General features: G+C 33.7%; 1 protein-coding gene across 2 annotated transcripts in view; it reads left to right on the forward strand.

Moving 5' to 3' along the window:
• Positions 1-7,237: 7,237 nt before the first annotated feature.
• The window catches only part of LOC150081510 (myosin alkali light chain 1-like), a 48,044-nt gene continuing 37,758 nt past the window's right edge, over positions 7,238-17,523 (forward strand). For both annotated transcript variants that reach the window (XM_090379967.1, XM_090379968.1), the window contains exons 1-2: positions 7,238-7,379; positions 11,199-11,226. In XM_090379967.1, the coding sequence (XP_090236093.1) occupies positions 7,377-7,379; positions 11,199-11,226 (31 nt within the window). In that variant the 5' untranslated portion in view covers positions 7,238-7,376. The remainder of the gene's footprint in view (positions 7,380-11,198; positions 11,227-17,523) is intronic.

A 17,523-nucleotide genomic window follows, 5' to 3' on the forward strand; every position in this document is an offset into this window, starting at 1 on the left:
TAAAGTACATCCCACTATTAATATACATCAGTTTTTTCGAGGTACGAAGCCTTTTAAGCTTCACACCTCTATTACTTTTAAATCAATATACTTTTATTCTCTATTACTTTTAAATCGATAATACTTTTTACTCACTATAATTTTTAAATTAGAGTGATTAAAAGCTCTATTTTTTAAAATTAATATACTACTTTAAGCTCTATTATTTTTAAATTAATATAGGTACACGTTTCATGACGGAAATAAAAACAAGCAAAATTAATTGTTAACATTCATAAAATGCCACTTGATACGTTTAGTAAAAGCAATTTCCTAATACAGAAATGTTTAAGTACCGGTATGTCGTATTCTGAGTTTATATAATTAATTTTCTCAAAACAGTATTTGAAATTCTTTATTTTCTAGGTATGTAGTTTCATCGGAGAACGATAGATGGCGGCAGGACAACCATTATCCAACAACGTTGATTCTAGTAAAATTGTTGATTGGAACTATGTTTGTGTACTATTATTACTACTACATAGTGGTATTGCTAGGAATTTTTGAATTATCTGAAATACTTGAGAATAACATGAACAAAGGAAATATTGCCATTAAATGTGTTGTTTTAGAAAAATCTCATGGTCATCTTAACAATAATAATTTGTTTAGAAATGACGTATGTGTAAGTGAAGTCAATCTCTCATCAAATCAAATGAGGTATGAACATGGACCCTGTTTAGCTTTTCAGTTAGTATTAAGTTCCCATATATACAAGGTGCGTTTACGAGCATTTCCATATTGCGAGAGCTGAAAATCCTACTTCCTCCACCTTATTCCACCTACTTCCTCCACCAGGTTAGCAATCCTCAGGTGGGGGGGGGGGGTAGAAACAGTATCGATTGAAGAAGTTAAAAGTGTTTATAACAACCTTATAAACAAATACTGTATATTAATTCTTATTAAGTTAATATGTTTATAAAGTCAATATATTAATTACTGTTAATATATTAACTTTAGAGATGCCTGTATGATGGTCCTATCGACCTCGAGTAAATCACGTGAAAAAAAAAAAAAAAAAAAACTCAGTTTTCTCATGAAACTATTATTCGACGAAAAGAAAGACATGAAGGATAATTACGCAGTTAAAAATAATTTAATTATTAAACTAAATGCATCTCAAATAAGGCTGGCCAGAGGCAAGAGGTATATTTTTTGGTCTGATGCTTTACTTTTTATATATAACAATTATAACAACAACGTGAAGGAAGAATGCTAATAGGCCATAAATCATGTTGACAGCTGAAAATTCTCTTTAGTGATTCAACAAATGAAAAAAGACAACGTTATGGTAATCAATTTGAACAGCCAGTCTAAAAACGAAATTTCAATTAATTACCGCATGATTGTGACATAAACATGAAGGTAACAGGAATATTGAGGGAGAAAAAAATTCAAAAAATAATAATAATAATAACTTGGCCAAAAAACTACACAGTTTTTAAATAAATATCTGCATAAAATTATTGATTACGTTTTGCGGTATTTCGAAGACTTCTTTTTTCTGTACTGCACTTATTTGATACTTTTATTGATTTCTTATTGTTTCGTGTGGTATCTTTTCTGGTTATGGCGATGATGTAGTAGAATATCAATTTTTCATTGCGAAAACTTACATGACAATGGTTTCTTATCATGCTAATGAGTATCTCCGTTTAGAAGCAGCCATCCATTTTATTCCACGCTTTTTCAAATTATGTCGAATAATTGTGATGTAAAAGTAAAAATTCACCTTGATATTATTTAATGATAATTTGAATGTTTAAAGAGTGGATGGACCTGCGAGGGTCGATTGTAATAGATACAAACTAATGGCAAAATTAATATTCTGGAGAGATTCTGCTAGTATAATTATTTTAGTCTTCAGTGAATTTATGCAACTATTGCAACCGAACCATGTCAGAAATGCAGTCTCTTTCTCGAAAACTATTTTATTTTATAAATAAAATAGTTTGCACCACAACACAGATATAAACTAGTACAGATAAGTAGAGTGAAATAAAGCTAATTATTATTATAGGACATTTTCAGGAATAAAATTATCCTATTGGATAATATCAGAATACTTACTTTCAATAATTTTCTTTCTAGAAATTCTGACATTGTAGCTCGTTTACTTGATTAGTTAATGTAAAATACAATTTTAATTAATTAAACTGATAATGGATTTTCTAATCAGAGCTAAGTGAAACCCATGAAACTTTAATAAAATAATAGTTGCTTCCGATTATAATCTTTACATCCGAAAATAATGGACTTTGCTAAATATCAATCGAATTTATTAGAAGTAAAATAAAATAAATAAAAACCTGCAGTAATCAAAGCCAAATCTATGGGACAAAATGGATACGTATTCTGCTATGCTAAAGTGACTTTTTTTTTTTTTTTTTTTTGTGCTACAGAAGTCACAAAACGTATCACACATAATACGTCACAGCACGTGCCTTCCATCTTTATCGGTCAAAGTGGCAAAAGACGTCCTTTAGAACTAATGTTCCTGGTTGCTGCAGAAATTGACAGTTCACCACGTGGCTGACCTTCAGCCGTCCTCATGTAGCCAATTAACTCATAATGCAATAATAATAATTTTATATTAGATTTTATTTTATTTTTATATTAGATGTTGAGATTTTTTTTTTCTTATATTAGATGTTTAGATTTTTTATTTTGTTCTTATATGAGATTTTAGTATAAAAACAATGGTTTTAAATTACTTTAATATTGCATCATGTTCCCTTAAAGAAATATAGAAAATTTCTTCAGTTATGTGTGTGCGTTGCGTTCTGATAACAATGGCAGACGACTAGCTGCTGTTCTGATGAAAATGATAAGCGCACGTCTGCAATTTCGAGAGCAACCTGAAGATAGAAACATTGCGAGAGTCAGATATCGAAATATTTCTTTTCTGTTCCAAGGATAAATGAAATTCTACGAAATCAGCGAGTCATCAACCTAAATAAATTTATAGAAAACTAAAAGTAGTGGAGATATTAACAGTTCTTCTGAGCAAACATATTTGGCACCCTGCCAATGCGAAGGTAAGAAAATGAAAAAGACGAGCGAGAGAGAGAACGAAAAATAAGCATGTAGGGGCACCAGAATTTAGAATGTATTTCCTTGAAATATAAAATATATCTTCGTATGTAAGTCACTATTATCTTCAAAACTATGCAAACATTATATACATTTTTCACGTATTATATACACTAGGCTTACTTTCTTCACATTCTTTTTTTAATAATTGTGCTAAATGAAATTTTAAAAGATTGGAAAAGATTACGATGAATATAATTACAACGCTGAAAATTGTGTGTGTGTTATTCTAATAACAGTAGCTGACAGAATTATAAGTGCCAGTGTATACTTTTTTTATTTGTGTGCATGTCTTTTTATTAAAAGAATACGTATTGTTTCTTTGGAGTTTCAAAACCTTTCTAGTCAAATAAACCTCCAGAATAAATCGTCTAAATCCGAAGGAAATTTTATCATAGTCATATTGCTTGCTTTCTGATCTTAAGGCTTTTTTTTTTTGATGAGAGCGACTGCTATTGATTCGAGTCTTTCGAATTAACATTTGAGACAAAATTTGAGTATCCTCGTCCACGCTGGTAACGGCTGTCGAGATCTGTGCATGTGTATGCAATGTCGACTATACCTTAACTTGTGTATATCGAAAAAATTTAAACTTTTTTTTGAAGAATAAAATGAAAGAATTTGTATTCACTCAGCCAAGTAATTTAAATAATTCACTCGCCAAATGCTTAGTATTCAACATGCACAAAAGCAAAGTAAAAAAAACATAGTTTTTCTCCCGAAAGCATTTATGAGACGAATAAACCTGCATCCCAGTTGCAATGACATCGTGTTCGGTATCATTGAACAGTTTGTCAACAACGAGTACATTTTCACATATTATAAATACGAAATTATTTTGAGATTTTTAACGTTTTTTTTTTTTCTTTTTCTAAGATCCTGACTCAGTAATTTCGGAAAAAAGAATAAAAATCCTGGCCAAAGAAAATCCAAATCTCTAAGTATGCATTTTTTAATGAATTCTTTTATTTATTATTATATATATTTTTTTCATACATAAAGGCAAACAGCATGCTCCTTTCATTCAATACTTCTTTGTACCAAGTTTTAGATGAAATATTTTAACCGCAGTTTGGCATAACTTCTTTCTCCAGTCCTAATAAGCAGGAACGCCATATTTATAAAGCTTTCATTGAATTTCAGCGTCGTGCTCATTATTTCTTCTTTTAGAAGGTGAAAAAGGATCAAAGTGTGTTTAAAAGAGTGTCTCTTTCCGTACAACGAGGCCCCTGAGACTTTGGCTGGAAATCAAACAGCAAATTTTCTTAGAAGAGGACTTGAAAAAATATTAGCAATGATTGCGGGTTCTGAAAAAAGAAATTTGGCTGAAACTTGTTTCTTGTGTTCTCTCTATTTTGCGAAATCCTCTGTTGTCGTCTCGGAGTATAAATATAAAATGTATTAATAATTTTATTCGAAAAATACATGAAAATACATGAACACGTAATCGGGAAGAGTGGGGAAAATATGATACCACAGGAATATTATTTTCGCGAAATAGTCAACTAAAGAAGGGCAATTTGGTGGGACCATTATTATAATGAAGCTGCCAGATGCCATTTTCCCCACTGTTTACTTTTCTTTGTAACGAACCATACAAAGTTCTCACTGTGAGGTACCCTCTGGAACCTCACGGGGAGAACGTTAAATAAATAAAATAATAATAATAATAAATAAATAAAACTTTCAGACATGCTTCGAACGACGGCAGAGACGCCGAGAATGGTTTTGTAATCACAATGGGAATACTTTTAAAAAGTATTTTAAATTTTGTGAAATGTAGCTCAGCAGTTTGTATTCATAAACAACGTGTGAAATATGAAGCAACACATTGTGTGATAATCAGTACTAAGCAACACGAAAATGCATAATTATAATTAAGGTTATTTTTATGTTTTTGCAAATCAAGCGAATCTTGGTAATGTAAACACATTAAATATATAGATAAATAGGACAAATTTATATGCATAAAAACTGCTGCATATGCTTAGGAAAGAATATTCAATCAAATATTATGCTTGTTATAGGTAATAAAGTAAAATAATGTAACGTTTTGTTCATCTGTATTTACGTAACAAATACAAAAAAAAAAAAAGATAAATATTTTGGAAGAAATACAATTCGATACGAATCAAGGGCTATTCCATTTCCCACATTCGCATAAAAATCCCCCAGTAATTGATCGATCACTTAGTATGCATGATAAAAGCATAAACAGATAAGAAACATAAAACAAATACCCTACGTATATAAGACAAGATATATATATATATATATATCTTGTCTTATCTAGTTTGTATTAATTCCTATTAATACAAACCAGACAAAGATGGCGACAGCTCATCAGAGGAACTGACCAGTGACAAGACTGAATTAGTGATGATGATATAAGACAAAATTCAGTTGAGAAATGGCAGGTGATTCCTTTCCCCGCCAGCCGTATAGTAGATAAAAATAAATAAAGCTATTTTTACTAAATATGCCTCTGAGGCCAGGGTGATCATTTTACGGCTAGCGCAGTGGTTACAATCACTGTCCTACCCCACACTAGATGGAAAAGATTCGAATCCTGCCATTGACATGAGCAACCAACTTTTATTAGCTTTTTTTGCTCCGTAGCTGAGCTAGTCGGTCTCAGACAAGGGTAAAAAAGTTTTTCCACTCCGGAAGCTCGATTTTTTCGTCCGACAAGAAAATTTACAGACATAATATACGCGGGTAGATGTAATTCACGGGTGGACCTAATATAACAGTTTTGTCTGAAGGACTTAAAGGAAGTAAAATCTACCACAAAATGCATACACAGTTGTTTATCAACGAAAACTTATAAACAATTGCGTAATGCTGGTGACAGTTGTTTATCAACGAAAATTGCCCACAAGTGACAGGACCGATTTCGAAATGGTCGCTGAAGCACAGCGGATGAACATCGCGTACTAATCGTATCAGTTGTTGCTGGTCTATTAGACCAGCAACAACTGATACGATTAGTACGCGCTAATGTACTAATTCAGATGTGTTGACACATTAGTTTGGATTAAATTTATGATAAATTGAGTGTAAGCCAATAATTTGGTCGTCGAAAGATGTAGTTTCTAAGAACAGAAGCCATCCTAACAGGACTGATCTTTCCTCTGTGCTCCCAGAGCAACAATGGAATGCATTCTGGAGTCGAAATTAAAGACTTCCCGCATCTGCTGTGCAGCCCTGATCTCGTGCCTTCTCATTTTCACATACAGTATTTGAGACACTTAAAAGTGTACTTCAGAAAGAGAGAGAGCATAAGTTGAAGAACGATGTAGTTCACTCTAATTTTTCCAGCTAATAAAGTAGACATATCCAAGGGTGAGCACAATAGGGAAATATAAAGAAAAAGAAACAGCTCGTATTCGTGTAAAAGATCTCATCTCTTATTATATTATTTCATTTCTCGTGGTTCTAAAATCATAACGGTGATGTTTGGGAAGTTTTTAAGAAATGTCTAGTTGCCTAGTATTGCATATGTAACACCTTTGTTTTATTCATTGCGAAACGTTGTCGTCATCCTGGTCTTCGCCACACGTGCCTGCAGTAGCATCGATTTTTTTTTTCACTTCCAGTTTAATACCATGAAATTGCCGTGAAAACATGCGTACTGTGTCTTAGGTCTCAGGGTAATAATAACGATCCATTTTACGCATAAAATTTTATGTGACCGCGTTGCCTTTATAAAAGTAAAATGTACTTCAAATGCAAAGCAATCAGCAAATAAAATACTGTAAATAAAAACTAAACGGAGCCAATAACAAACGATTGAAAATAATTAGGCCTAGTTATGAAGCTAATTCCATATGGAAAGATGCTGTTTGTGACACTGTATGAAAAAACATTTCAGCAATGTTCTGTAGACATTCCTTTAGTTATCTAAAGAAAGTAGGTCTCCAGTTTGTTTATAGCATCTCTCTCTCTCTCTCTCCATCACACAAAGACACACAGGGAGTCGCTACGTAACAAACGATACCCCACTGCCTTCTCTTCTTTCAGTATAGCGCCGACTTACCATTGCAGCTACAACGGAAAGTCATGTGTGTCTACGTAACACCAGCGTTTTTTTTTTTTTTTTTTTTTCCTTTAAACCATGGAACCGCTTCAGTGCCCTCTATCCTTGGATCGTATAAACCGAATGAAATAGTCTATCCTCACATTCAGGTTGAACTCCGTTGATCCGCCAGAGCCTCGACGAACGGCTATAGCAAGGAACAGAAATGGTAATTTGAATTTTGTTAATTGTTTTCGTTTTAATTATTTCTTGATTTTTGTTTGAGAAGATGGTCCACAACCGAAATATGAAGGTGGTCTCGGACACCTCTTAGAACATAATTTTTTTTTAAAAGAAACTATGAGTTGAATGAAATCTACGAAGATTTAGGTGTTCGTACGAATTACTGAAAATTTGGCTTGCAACACGCTTACCCTTTACAAGAAATATCTTTACTGTTCAGAACATTCGCATCCTCTCCTTTGCATCTCCAAGTTTTAATATCGAAATTATCCTGTTCTTTCTCTGTAATTTGGGACTAATTGCTTCAGTCTAATGGCTAATCGCCTATATGTGCAAAGAATTCCGTAGAATTGTATCTATTTTCCAAATGTCCGATTTAAGTTGGAAAGTGAATTGTTCTTTTACAAGGAAGGCTGCAAGTTTTTTTTTTTTCTTGTGCTTACAAGAAATTCTAGCTGTCAAATCGATAATTAAATGAATTCAGTTAATTATTGGAAATAACGTGTTTTTTTTGTAAAAACTTCTGGTAATAATAATTTTGAAATTTTCTGATAATAACCGAACAATTCTAACCCTGCGAACAGATATAGCCAAGGAGAGCAGAAACGTCTAACTTGAAAGTGGTGACCAATAACGGTTTTACGTTGTGCTTGTTACAGTTGGTTTGTACTTGTTATCCAAGGAGATGAATCGTTCCCGTGAACAGAATCAGGAAGACAGCGGCTCACAAAAATGCCAACTGTTAGTAGAAGCTGAGGTTCATAAGACAGGTTTCTTGATGCAGCATCTCCAGGGAAAAAAAAAGTCTTCATTTGCTTTATATTCACCTTAAAATTCTATATTCTCTCTGTGCACGCGAATGTGGCTCATTTGTTTTCAGTTCGGTTTTTTTTCAGCAAATTTCTGTTCTTTAGACCAGCAGTTTCAAAATTCTTTTTCCATGCTTATCACCAACGAAGAGAAAGAAAATTTTGCGCATCCCTTTGCGTTTGCGTAGCTGCAGAATAATTTTAAAATCACTACGTTCAATGTAAAATTAACATGAAGAATAACAATTAAACGCTGATCCCTCCACACTAACGGTTCTATTTTGGAACCGTTAGTTTGGAGGTCGCAGCCTGAAGATCCTCTTCCCCAAAACCTATACTCGCAAATGTGTCTTCCATTTTGAATTAAATAAAAATGAAAACGATTAAGAAGAATAACACGAAGTAATTTATATTTTAATCTTATAAGCCATCTCAAAATGTGCTCAGTGTGTTTTGAATTATTCGCGTTCCATTACACTGGCAGTGGCATGCCACGCTTGGGGACTCGGATCACAGTAACCTACCTAAATATTATATAGTATTATATTGCATATTGCAATTAAAGAGTATTTTGAAATATACAATACCTGATAGTCCTGCGTAGCAGAGTGGTCAAACGCCAGGGTACAGCAGTACATGCGTTTGAATTGTTCGTGGTCCTAGCTCACGTGACTGATAAATATGGTGCTCTTCCTGTATTGTCTCCATTTTTTAACACTCTTTGTTAAACCATTACACTTATTGCCCTTAAACCCTGTTCAAAACTTTCCAGATATACGAAAATCAATAATCCAAATTAGGCTTATCAGCAATCAGTTCGAATATTTAAAACTGTCTTATTCTATCGCCTATTTTACTGAGGTAATCGCTTGAGTAGTTACCATGCATACAACCACGTGGATATTTTATTGGTATATCAGTGTTAGTCTACCAAAGCCATCCAGTTACTCCTATGGAAAGTCGTGGTTACTTACCAGGGGCACATGAAGAAGGAAGGAAGGATATGCGAGACAGTCACTCACCTGAATTTTGGAAAATACTTTGTTCCATCTTCTTTTTTCTTTTTTTTTTTTTTTTTTGCAGGCCAATGATGTTAAGAGAACGGCCGTATTTTTCCTATTCAAATACCATCCCGACCCAAAACTTAAGGGGGAAAATTACAGTTTTCTCCCTACTTCAGCGAAATTTTTCTTAATATAAAATACTAAAAGACGAAGATAATGGAATACTTAGGGAGGCTTAGGTCTTATCTGAATTTATACAAATAATATAAATATAAATATGAATTATTCGGATGAAATTAATATTATAAATGATATAAATCAAACCAATTTATATTTTATTGAACAACAAAAAAAGTGTAGGGTTCAAGTTACTCAAGTTATTATTATTAAATTAATTTATGCTGATTATAGTTTATTCAAATTAGAGACCGGTCTTAATTGACACTCGCACTGAGATGCAAATTTTAAGCACCCTACCCTACCAAAAGTATTTGAACACCCCTCCCAGTGTAGTGAACGGTGAAAACAAGATGTATGCAAAACAGGAACAGGGTTAAAATTGGCGGGAAGAAGATGTTTGCAAAGCAGGAACAGGTTTAAAAGTGGCAGGAAATGGGCAGTATATCACTAACAAGAAAAGCGGATTGCTATAAGGTGCTTAAGAAATTTCATAGCAGTTTAATCCTCGGACACCAAATAAAAATTTTGTCAGTGCGTGGTACAGCATGCACTGACAAATGTTCAAAGTTATGTGGCTACAGCCACATAACTTTGAACTTTGCAAAGCCAACTGCAATTGATGTGTATGTGTACCCTGTCTATGGTAGCTCCCAGATACAACCCATCTCCACTAAATGTCACTGTGCTGGTCCACTGACTCTGTAAAACGGACCTGAAGTGTAGGGTTAATGTCTGTTTGCATAGTGTTAGTGTATGCACTGTTATATATGCTGTATGTGTCAGGCTTCTTTACCACCAGGCAGCAGGAATTTCTTGGACAACTGCTGCCCATTTTCCGGCACGTGGAGCCGGGCCTGTATCCCAGTCCTATTCACAATCACTAGAGGTAGTGCAGTACCAGTGGTTGTATAAACCGCGTACCAGGCTGCGCAAACCTGTGTACCGCAGAGGCAAAAAAAAAAAGCTCTCTATACTTGCTCAAAGGAAACTTCCACAGGAAGGAGCGTCGTTTACAATGGTGTCTCTCCTGTCATTGTTGGATTATGGAACAGTGGAAACAGGTCCTATGGAGTAGCGAGTCACGTTACATAGTCGGTCGAGCGTGGATGTGGAGAATGTCTAGGGAATGTTATCTACTGTAGTGGGCTTTAGAATGTGCCCAGAATGAAGTTCTGACAAGTGGGGTTATGGTATGAGGCTGCTTCTTGTGGTTCGGACTCAGATCTTTGATTGTGGTACCAAAAGTCATCAATACCAAGTCGTATATCTTGAACAATTCTGTACTGCCCATGCTCTGGTAGTTCTATGGAAATGGGGGCCCTCTTGTTAGAAAGTCCATCTCATACAGTGATCAGTGTAAAAACCTGGTTTGAGGAAAACGAAGTGGAACAACTCATCTGACCAGAGTCCATATTGGAATCCGACCTGCGATGAACTGGTACACTGGATCAACAAGTGACTGTACTGAAGAAGGAATGAGCACAGATTCCTTCTGCCAACTACAAAGAAGAAAATGATCCACGGTGAATTGGTGCTGTGATTAGGACTAAAAGTGGGAGCACATCTTATCAATTTGTCCATTAAACTCGTGCTTTGCTAAATGGAACGATGCCTGAAATTTTGGCAGGGTATTGTATGTTCCAGCTTTTGATTTTTACTGGTGTACTGCGAGTTTCCACTCATTTATTTTGCCTAGATTCCATATCCTATTTCTAATTAATACATATTAGAGTTAAACTAAAATAGCATTCATAATTACTTTTGGTTTGTTGATTTCCTTTTATTTGATATTTATTTTTATTACCTCTATAGGCAGACCTGAAATCCTATGAAGTTGAAGGTAAGACTTTCATTTTATCGTTTAAATAACTTTATTCTTTCGTTAATCTTTAAAACTCTATTTTTATCGTGATTTATAATGGTAATCAAGCTTAATATTCCAATTCTATATTAAATTAGAGATATGTATCTGCTATATTCATATAAACCCACCCATCCAGTGAGCCTAGGACTTATAACACGTCCTGGATTACGATTCCATTGGATGGATTGGATGAATACAGTAGAATCACAATCCACTGGATCATCCATCATCCACATATAGCTATAACTCCCTGAAAGCATTCTCTTACATTACATTTTTATATTTCTGACCATTTTTTAAAAATTATTTAAATCATTTTAACATTATAACATTTTTTAAAATAATGAATTTTAAAATATAAATACATACACGTAGTTATGGATAAAATTAGAAGAGAACAGATAATGATTTTTTGAAAACAAATGAAATTTTAAATTTCAAAATCACCTTAAATCACTATATATGTGTATTATAACTATATGTGTATTTGACCTTAAATCACTTTATTTTACGAAACTGATTATCTTAAATATTATTTTGTTATTAATTTTATACGTCTATTACATAGTACTGACTTTTGACCTGAGGTCGAGAAAATATTTCTTTCTTTTTTTAATAAACTCAAGTAACTTGATTTCCAGTTCGATTTACGTATTATTTTCAATTCTCTCATTAATTAAACAAAATGTAATACAATTTGCTACATCATTGTGCCTAAATGAATCGAGGTTGACGGAATTATTTAGCTGCACAAAGATGTTTGATATTTTGAAGACAGGCTTGATAAATCATTGCCTCGGTTAAACCTCAGGATTACTTGGTATTCATCGCACTAAGTAATTCTGAGGTTTAGCAATGCAATGATTGGTTGTTGTAGTAACTGATACTCATTAAAGTATAACGCATTCAGTGAAGTAGCCAGTCAGACAGTATCAGACTCCTGCCTACTACAATAAGATTACATCATCTACTGTCCCATTTATGGAGGGAACTTACTGATTCTCGTCGGCATTCCTGGATAGACCATGGAAGAAGAATGTTAGGAGTGTACACTCATTCTTAATCCCCCTTTGTCACTAGAATTAAAGCCTATTAAATCATTATGAGCCATAGCAGGAGAATTCATTAATATTCGTCAACAACCGAAGCAAAGTTTTGAAGGCCATGCAATAGAGTTGTGTTCCGGAAGGACTTGTTTAATTAGGGTGAGCAATCCTTGAAAAGAACTGGAGGAAATGAAGAAAGATACGCGAGATGTATTATTTTTAATACTGATTTTTTTTATGATCCGCCAACGGGACGAAACAGTTAAAATTCAGCCAAGAGACAAATCTCGGCGCATGCATTTTGTAAATACTGGCACGAAACTTAATTAATGAAGAAAGAAGCAAAGAATAAATTATAAGACGTTGTTGCCTGTCGAAAGAATTCATAAAGATATAAAGATTGTTTCCAGCCTTGCTAGCATATCTAAAACTATTCCACTAAAACAGATTGAAACTGCCCATCGGCGTGATTGCCACGGTTGCTATAAAAACGAACCAGAAAATTAAACTAATGAAAAGTGCCGGGGTACGTTTTCTTAAGATCCCACGCTGCGCTTCGCATTGTCGACGTGAGACCATAATCGGAGGAGGTCTCACATTTGTTATAGAAACGTCAAGTAAGATGCCGAAACTCTGGCTCACGGCCAGCATTTGTTGGGGGTGGCTAAACCGTAACCTTCGCTGGAAAGGTCGATAACTGGCAGACGTCTGCGTTTCTCTCATTAAGTCGTGGTTATTTTTGAAGGTAAAGAGCAGAAAGTTATTAGCACTTTTATTAGAGAACAACGCGAAGTTGGGCATCTGGTCTATTAAATCAGCGATTCGTTTATACAATAGTTATCTTAGAAAAGTAGCGGCTCTCATAATGAACTGTTTCTGACTCAGTAAGCTTATATAAGGAGATTGAGTAGCTAGAGAAGAATGCTTATGTTATCTGAACACTTCTGTACGTATGCTGGCCATCCGTATGGCATTTTTGAGCGTATTAAAATATCAAAAACAAGTTAGTGGATGTGGGTACACATTTGGACGTCCGTTGATGAGATTATGTAGCAACATTATCATTATATTGGTTATTACGGGTAAGTATTCTGCTTCCGTTAATAATGGCTTATTAAACTATTGTTTTCATTGAAGTTATTTTTGCAGAAAATTTTTCGAACATCATTAAAAAAAAAAAAAACAACGTACGAGTATGTGTATCTTTGTCTTTGTATGTCACAACTTACTCTCTTGCATCATATGCCTCATGCTAATGCTATAATCATGACGTGATGCTGTCACATCAGTGATCAGCATAGGCGTGCCTGCCCAGTATCGACATACAGCCTTACTAGCAATGGAATAAGGCTACCAACTTCTTGTCCATCTTTACTTACTAACACTAAACCGCGCATCCTCGGAATAATTAAAGTCACGGACGTCTGAAGAAAGGAAACATTATTAACAATTTTTTTTTCTAAATTTCCAAGTATTTTGTAATCAAATTTCCCGAATATCGAGCGATATGGAAAATGCCAGCTGGTGAGACGTTTTGTAGCTATAGTTATTATATTGGTTTCTTACAAATAGAAACATAACCTAAAATATATTCTAAATTTGCCTTGTAACCCAGTAGATCCTTTTATAGAATAGAAGCACCGTAAGTTTAATTACTTAGATGTAGGATATCGTTGTGTCCTTGTACTATTCTGGGACGCGTAACTGGGGAAACATTCGGTTGTGGCGATTTGTTAACACGCTAGAAAGAAAACGAATTATGATACACTTTTGTAACAGGTAGATCCAGTTTCATGTCGGCTTTGGTGTTGCTAATGTAATGAATGCAACGGGCCACGCTTTAACACTATTTTTGACTGTCCAGGCAGTTCGAATGAGGGACTCGACCTAATTCTTGACCGCTATTTAGAGAAATAGGAGGAGAGATGGTGCTATGCCAACAACAACCATTTAGAGGAAACGATCTCTCCTGTGCCGTAATGAAGTGATTCATTTTTTTCTTTTTTCCTTCTTTCTGAAGCTTTGCCAAGGAATTGTTGCCAGATTTGTCTGCTTTTCTCTCTGTATGTGAAAGAGGAGACCAAAGTGTCACAATTATCGTCATAGGAAAATGACTGTATGGATACTTTTAGATTACGCACAAATTTTACATAAACACCCTCTATTTCCTTGAAGAATTTGCTCAAAATCTAAGAAATCCTACAAAGGAAAAACATTTCGCCATGAGTTATTTGTAATTTGCATATTTTCTTGTTTTTCGTGATCCGCCTCCTTGGAAATCTTTTATTCGAAAAAATTAAATGAAAATGATATTAGGATGAATTTATTATTCAGGATTATGAATGAATTACCTGTATTCAATGGCTAGTTTGATTATTTTGCGGGGTGAAAAACCCGAGTTTCTAAGGGAAGATTACTCAGTTCTCATTATATATTGACCAACTCAGGGAATTATTTCTGAATTTCTGCCAGAAACAACAACGATATCAGGTAGATAAATTAGAATATGAAATATCTAGACTAAGATGCATTTAGGGCTAAAGCCTCAAGCTGCGAGCAAATTTAGACTACGTATATATTAAGTGCAATAGCATCATTAATACACAGCCATTTCTGAATAAACAGAATATTTATAAGGTGGCATCGTTTTAAGTCATATCTCATATTGTGAATACCTTCACAACTAGTTGCCACGGTATTGCACTACTTCGAATAAGTAACGCTTCACCCGAGGAGAAGACTAATGTTACTTATTCTCAGATAGGTATTGTTTAATTAAAATTAAAACTAAAATTGGTTTCAGTTTTTAATAGTGCGAATAAAAATCATTTACAAGTAAATTTTTATGGGTCACTCGTACCTTTAAATATTTAGTGTGATAATTCTTATGTTGCGTTAAATTTTATATTTTCTAATACACGTACACAAAACTATAACTGTGTCAATATCAGAATAATATAAAAAAATAAATGCGTACAAATACTAACATTATATCGATTTAAAAACTATCGAGGAAGTAATTGGAGATATGAAGTGAATACAGCAATACGAAACCGTTTGTTTAGACAAGATTGCGTTAACTTCAATTGTGCCGCGATCTTTTACAGAACGTTAAACTTTTAGTAGCGGATTGAACTGAATGCAAAAACTCCTTAAGTGCTTAACAAGATACGTTTTGAAGAATAAAAGTTTGAGAAAGACAGAGTATCTTTTCCTTTGTCTTGACGTTATCTCCATGGCTGCCGCAACTGCCCAAATATTCGCGAGTCCAGCCAAGATTTGCTGTAGACATTAAAAGAGGAACCAGCGTTGTCAGGCGTTCTAAATTTAGTTCTGAGCACTGTACATCATTGTCATCAAGCTCTCCTTTCATTCCTCCCGACTTCATTCCCGAGTTTTCATCCTTATATAGACCAGAGACTGATATCTAAAATAGCTGCTTTTGGAATTGTCAATGATTCCTTTCTATCGTACTTCTCGATTATCCTTGCTTTTTAGGAAAACATTAATCACACATACTTGCAAATAAAATATCTCTTAGTTATTATTACTCACTTGTCTCGATGCACTCTAACATTTTTTTAGTTTTTACATCTTCTTGTATTTACATTTTAAGATATAGCTAAATTTATCTATTTATTTATTTGGCTCCAATAAGTGATTCGAAACTATTTTTAAAATACGAATAGATTACACGATAAATGAATCCGTTACTTTATTACTGCTTGAATAAACTGCATGTTTCACTTTATGATAACTTTTTTTTTTATGTCCGTGATTAATTGTAGATGAACTAATGGATATGTGCGACAATCGTCTCTTAAAAACAGAACTGTGTATTTAATTGATATAAATGCATTCTAACTTTATATTTTCCACTTTTTTCTTTCGGTTGTAATGGAGTTAATTATTTCATTAAGCTAGAATGTTTTTATACACAGGCTAATGCAAAATTCCGATTTAAGATACCAATGAAAATAATTTCTGTACATACGTTACGATATCTTGTTATTTTGCGGTGTTCGTATTTGAAATAATATACAATTTCTTGGTATTTATGATATTTGAGGTAGCAACACGCTTGCTTGGTAACTGCAAACTTGCAAGTGCACCTAACCTCAGAAATTAAAGCTGGAATAGCTCTCATCATTTCATTAAGGAATGCTGGAGATACTTTCAGCCATAAAAAGCACGAAATATAGCAGTTATCACAGATGGCACCACGAATGTTTATATAAATTGTATAAATTTGTTTTGCAGCTGTATTGTTGTATTATATTTACTATATATGTATAATAAATATGGCAGATGGATTTTATTATTATACATTAATATATATATATATATATATATATATATATATATATATATATATATAATAGATGGATGATGCAGTTGAAATTAATCAAATTGAAACTGCATCAGTTAATAAAATAATTAAACGAGAATTATATTAAATAAATACCTAATATATATAGTAATTAATTCCGATTACAGTATTAATTTATTTCTAACTTGGTAGCATAGCGAAAGGCTCCGTATCCTTCGCATTGCTTGGGATCTATGGAGCCATTCTCTCCCCCCCCCTCCCTCGAATCTAAAGTATATTGCATATTGATAATAACTGTTTTAATATCTCTGGTCATGTTCTGACCAGTAATATCTACTAGTTATGTTCTACTGATCAAGATCACGGAGTCCAAACTTCGAAATTTTTCATTTTATTGTTGTACGAATGTGGTCTTATATCATGTACTGTTCGGTTTGAAAGAAAACTCTCTAGTAATAAAGAATATTCATAATACACTATCACGATAAATACAAATATTTTTCGTTGTATAAGGTGTCAGAATAGTTTATTTCTTGATAACCTTGTATTAGTCTATTGCATATAATTAAGCGAAAGGAAAAATTTGGAGCTTCAGCCATCTTGGAAAATCCCGATGCTGTGGTGAAAAGCGAAAAATGTAAACTTGCAACATATTTCTGAGAATGCCAAGCCTTTGTGACGTATTGTCACACCTAGAAGTACATACTTTAACTATGTTAGTTATGTTATACATAGTTATGCTATAACTATGTTAGCTGTGTATACTTTAACTAGGTTAGTTATGTTATAATTACTCACAAGAAAGGTATGTTATTGAATATTAACTGTACTCATAATTATTTGCATTTGCTGGAAAATAGCTTAAGCATAGGTAGGTTCTCTCTCTCTCTCTCTCTC

This window comes from Mastigoproctus giganteus, chromosome 8, assembly GCF_048544385.1.
Source record: "Mastigoproctus giganteus isolate SK-2022 chromosome 8, ASM4854438v1, whole genome shotgun sequence".
NCBI lineage: Eukaryota > Metazoa > Arthropoda > Arachnida > Uropygi > Thelyphonidae > Mastigoproctus > Mastigoproctus giganteus.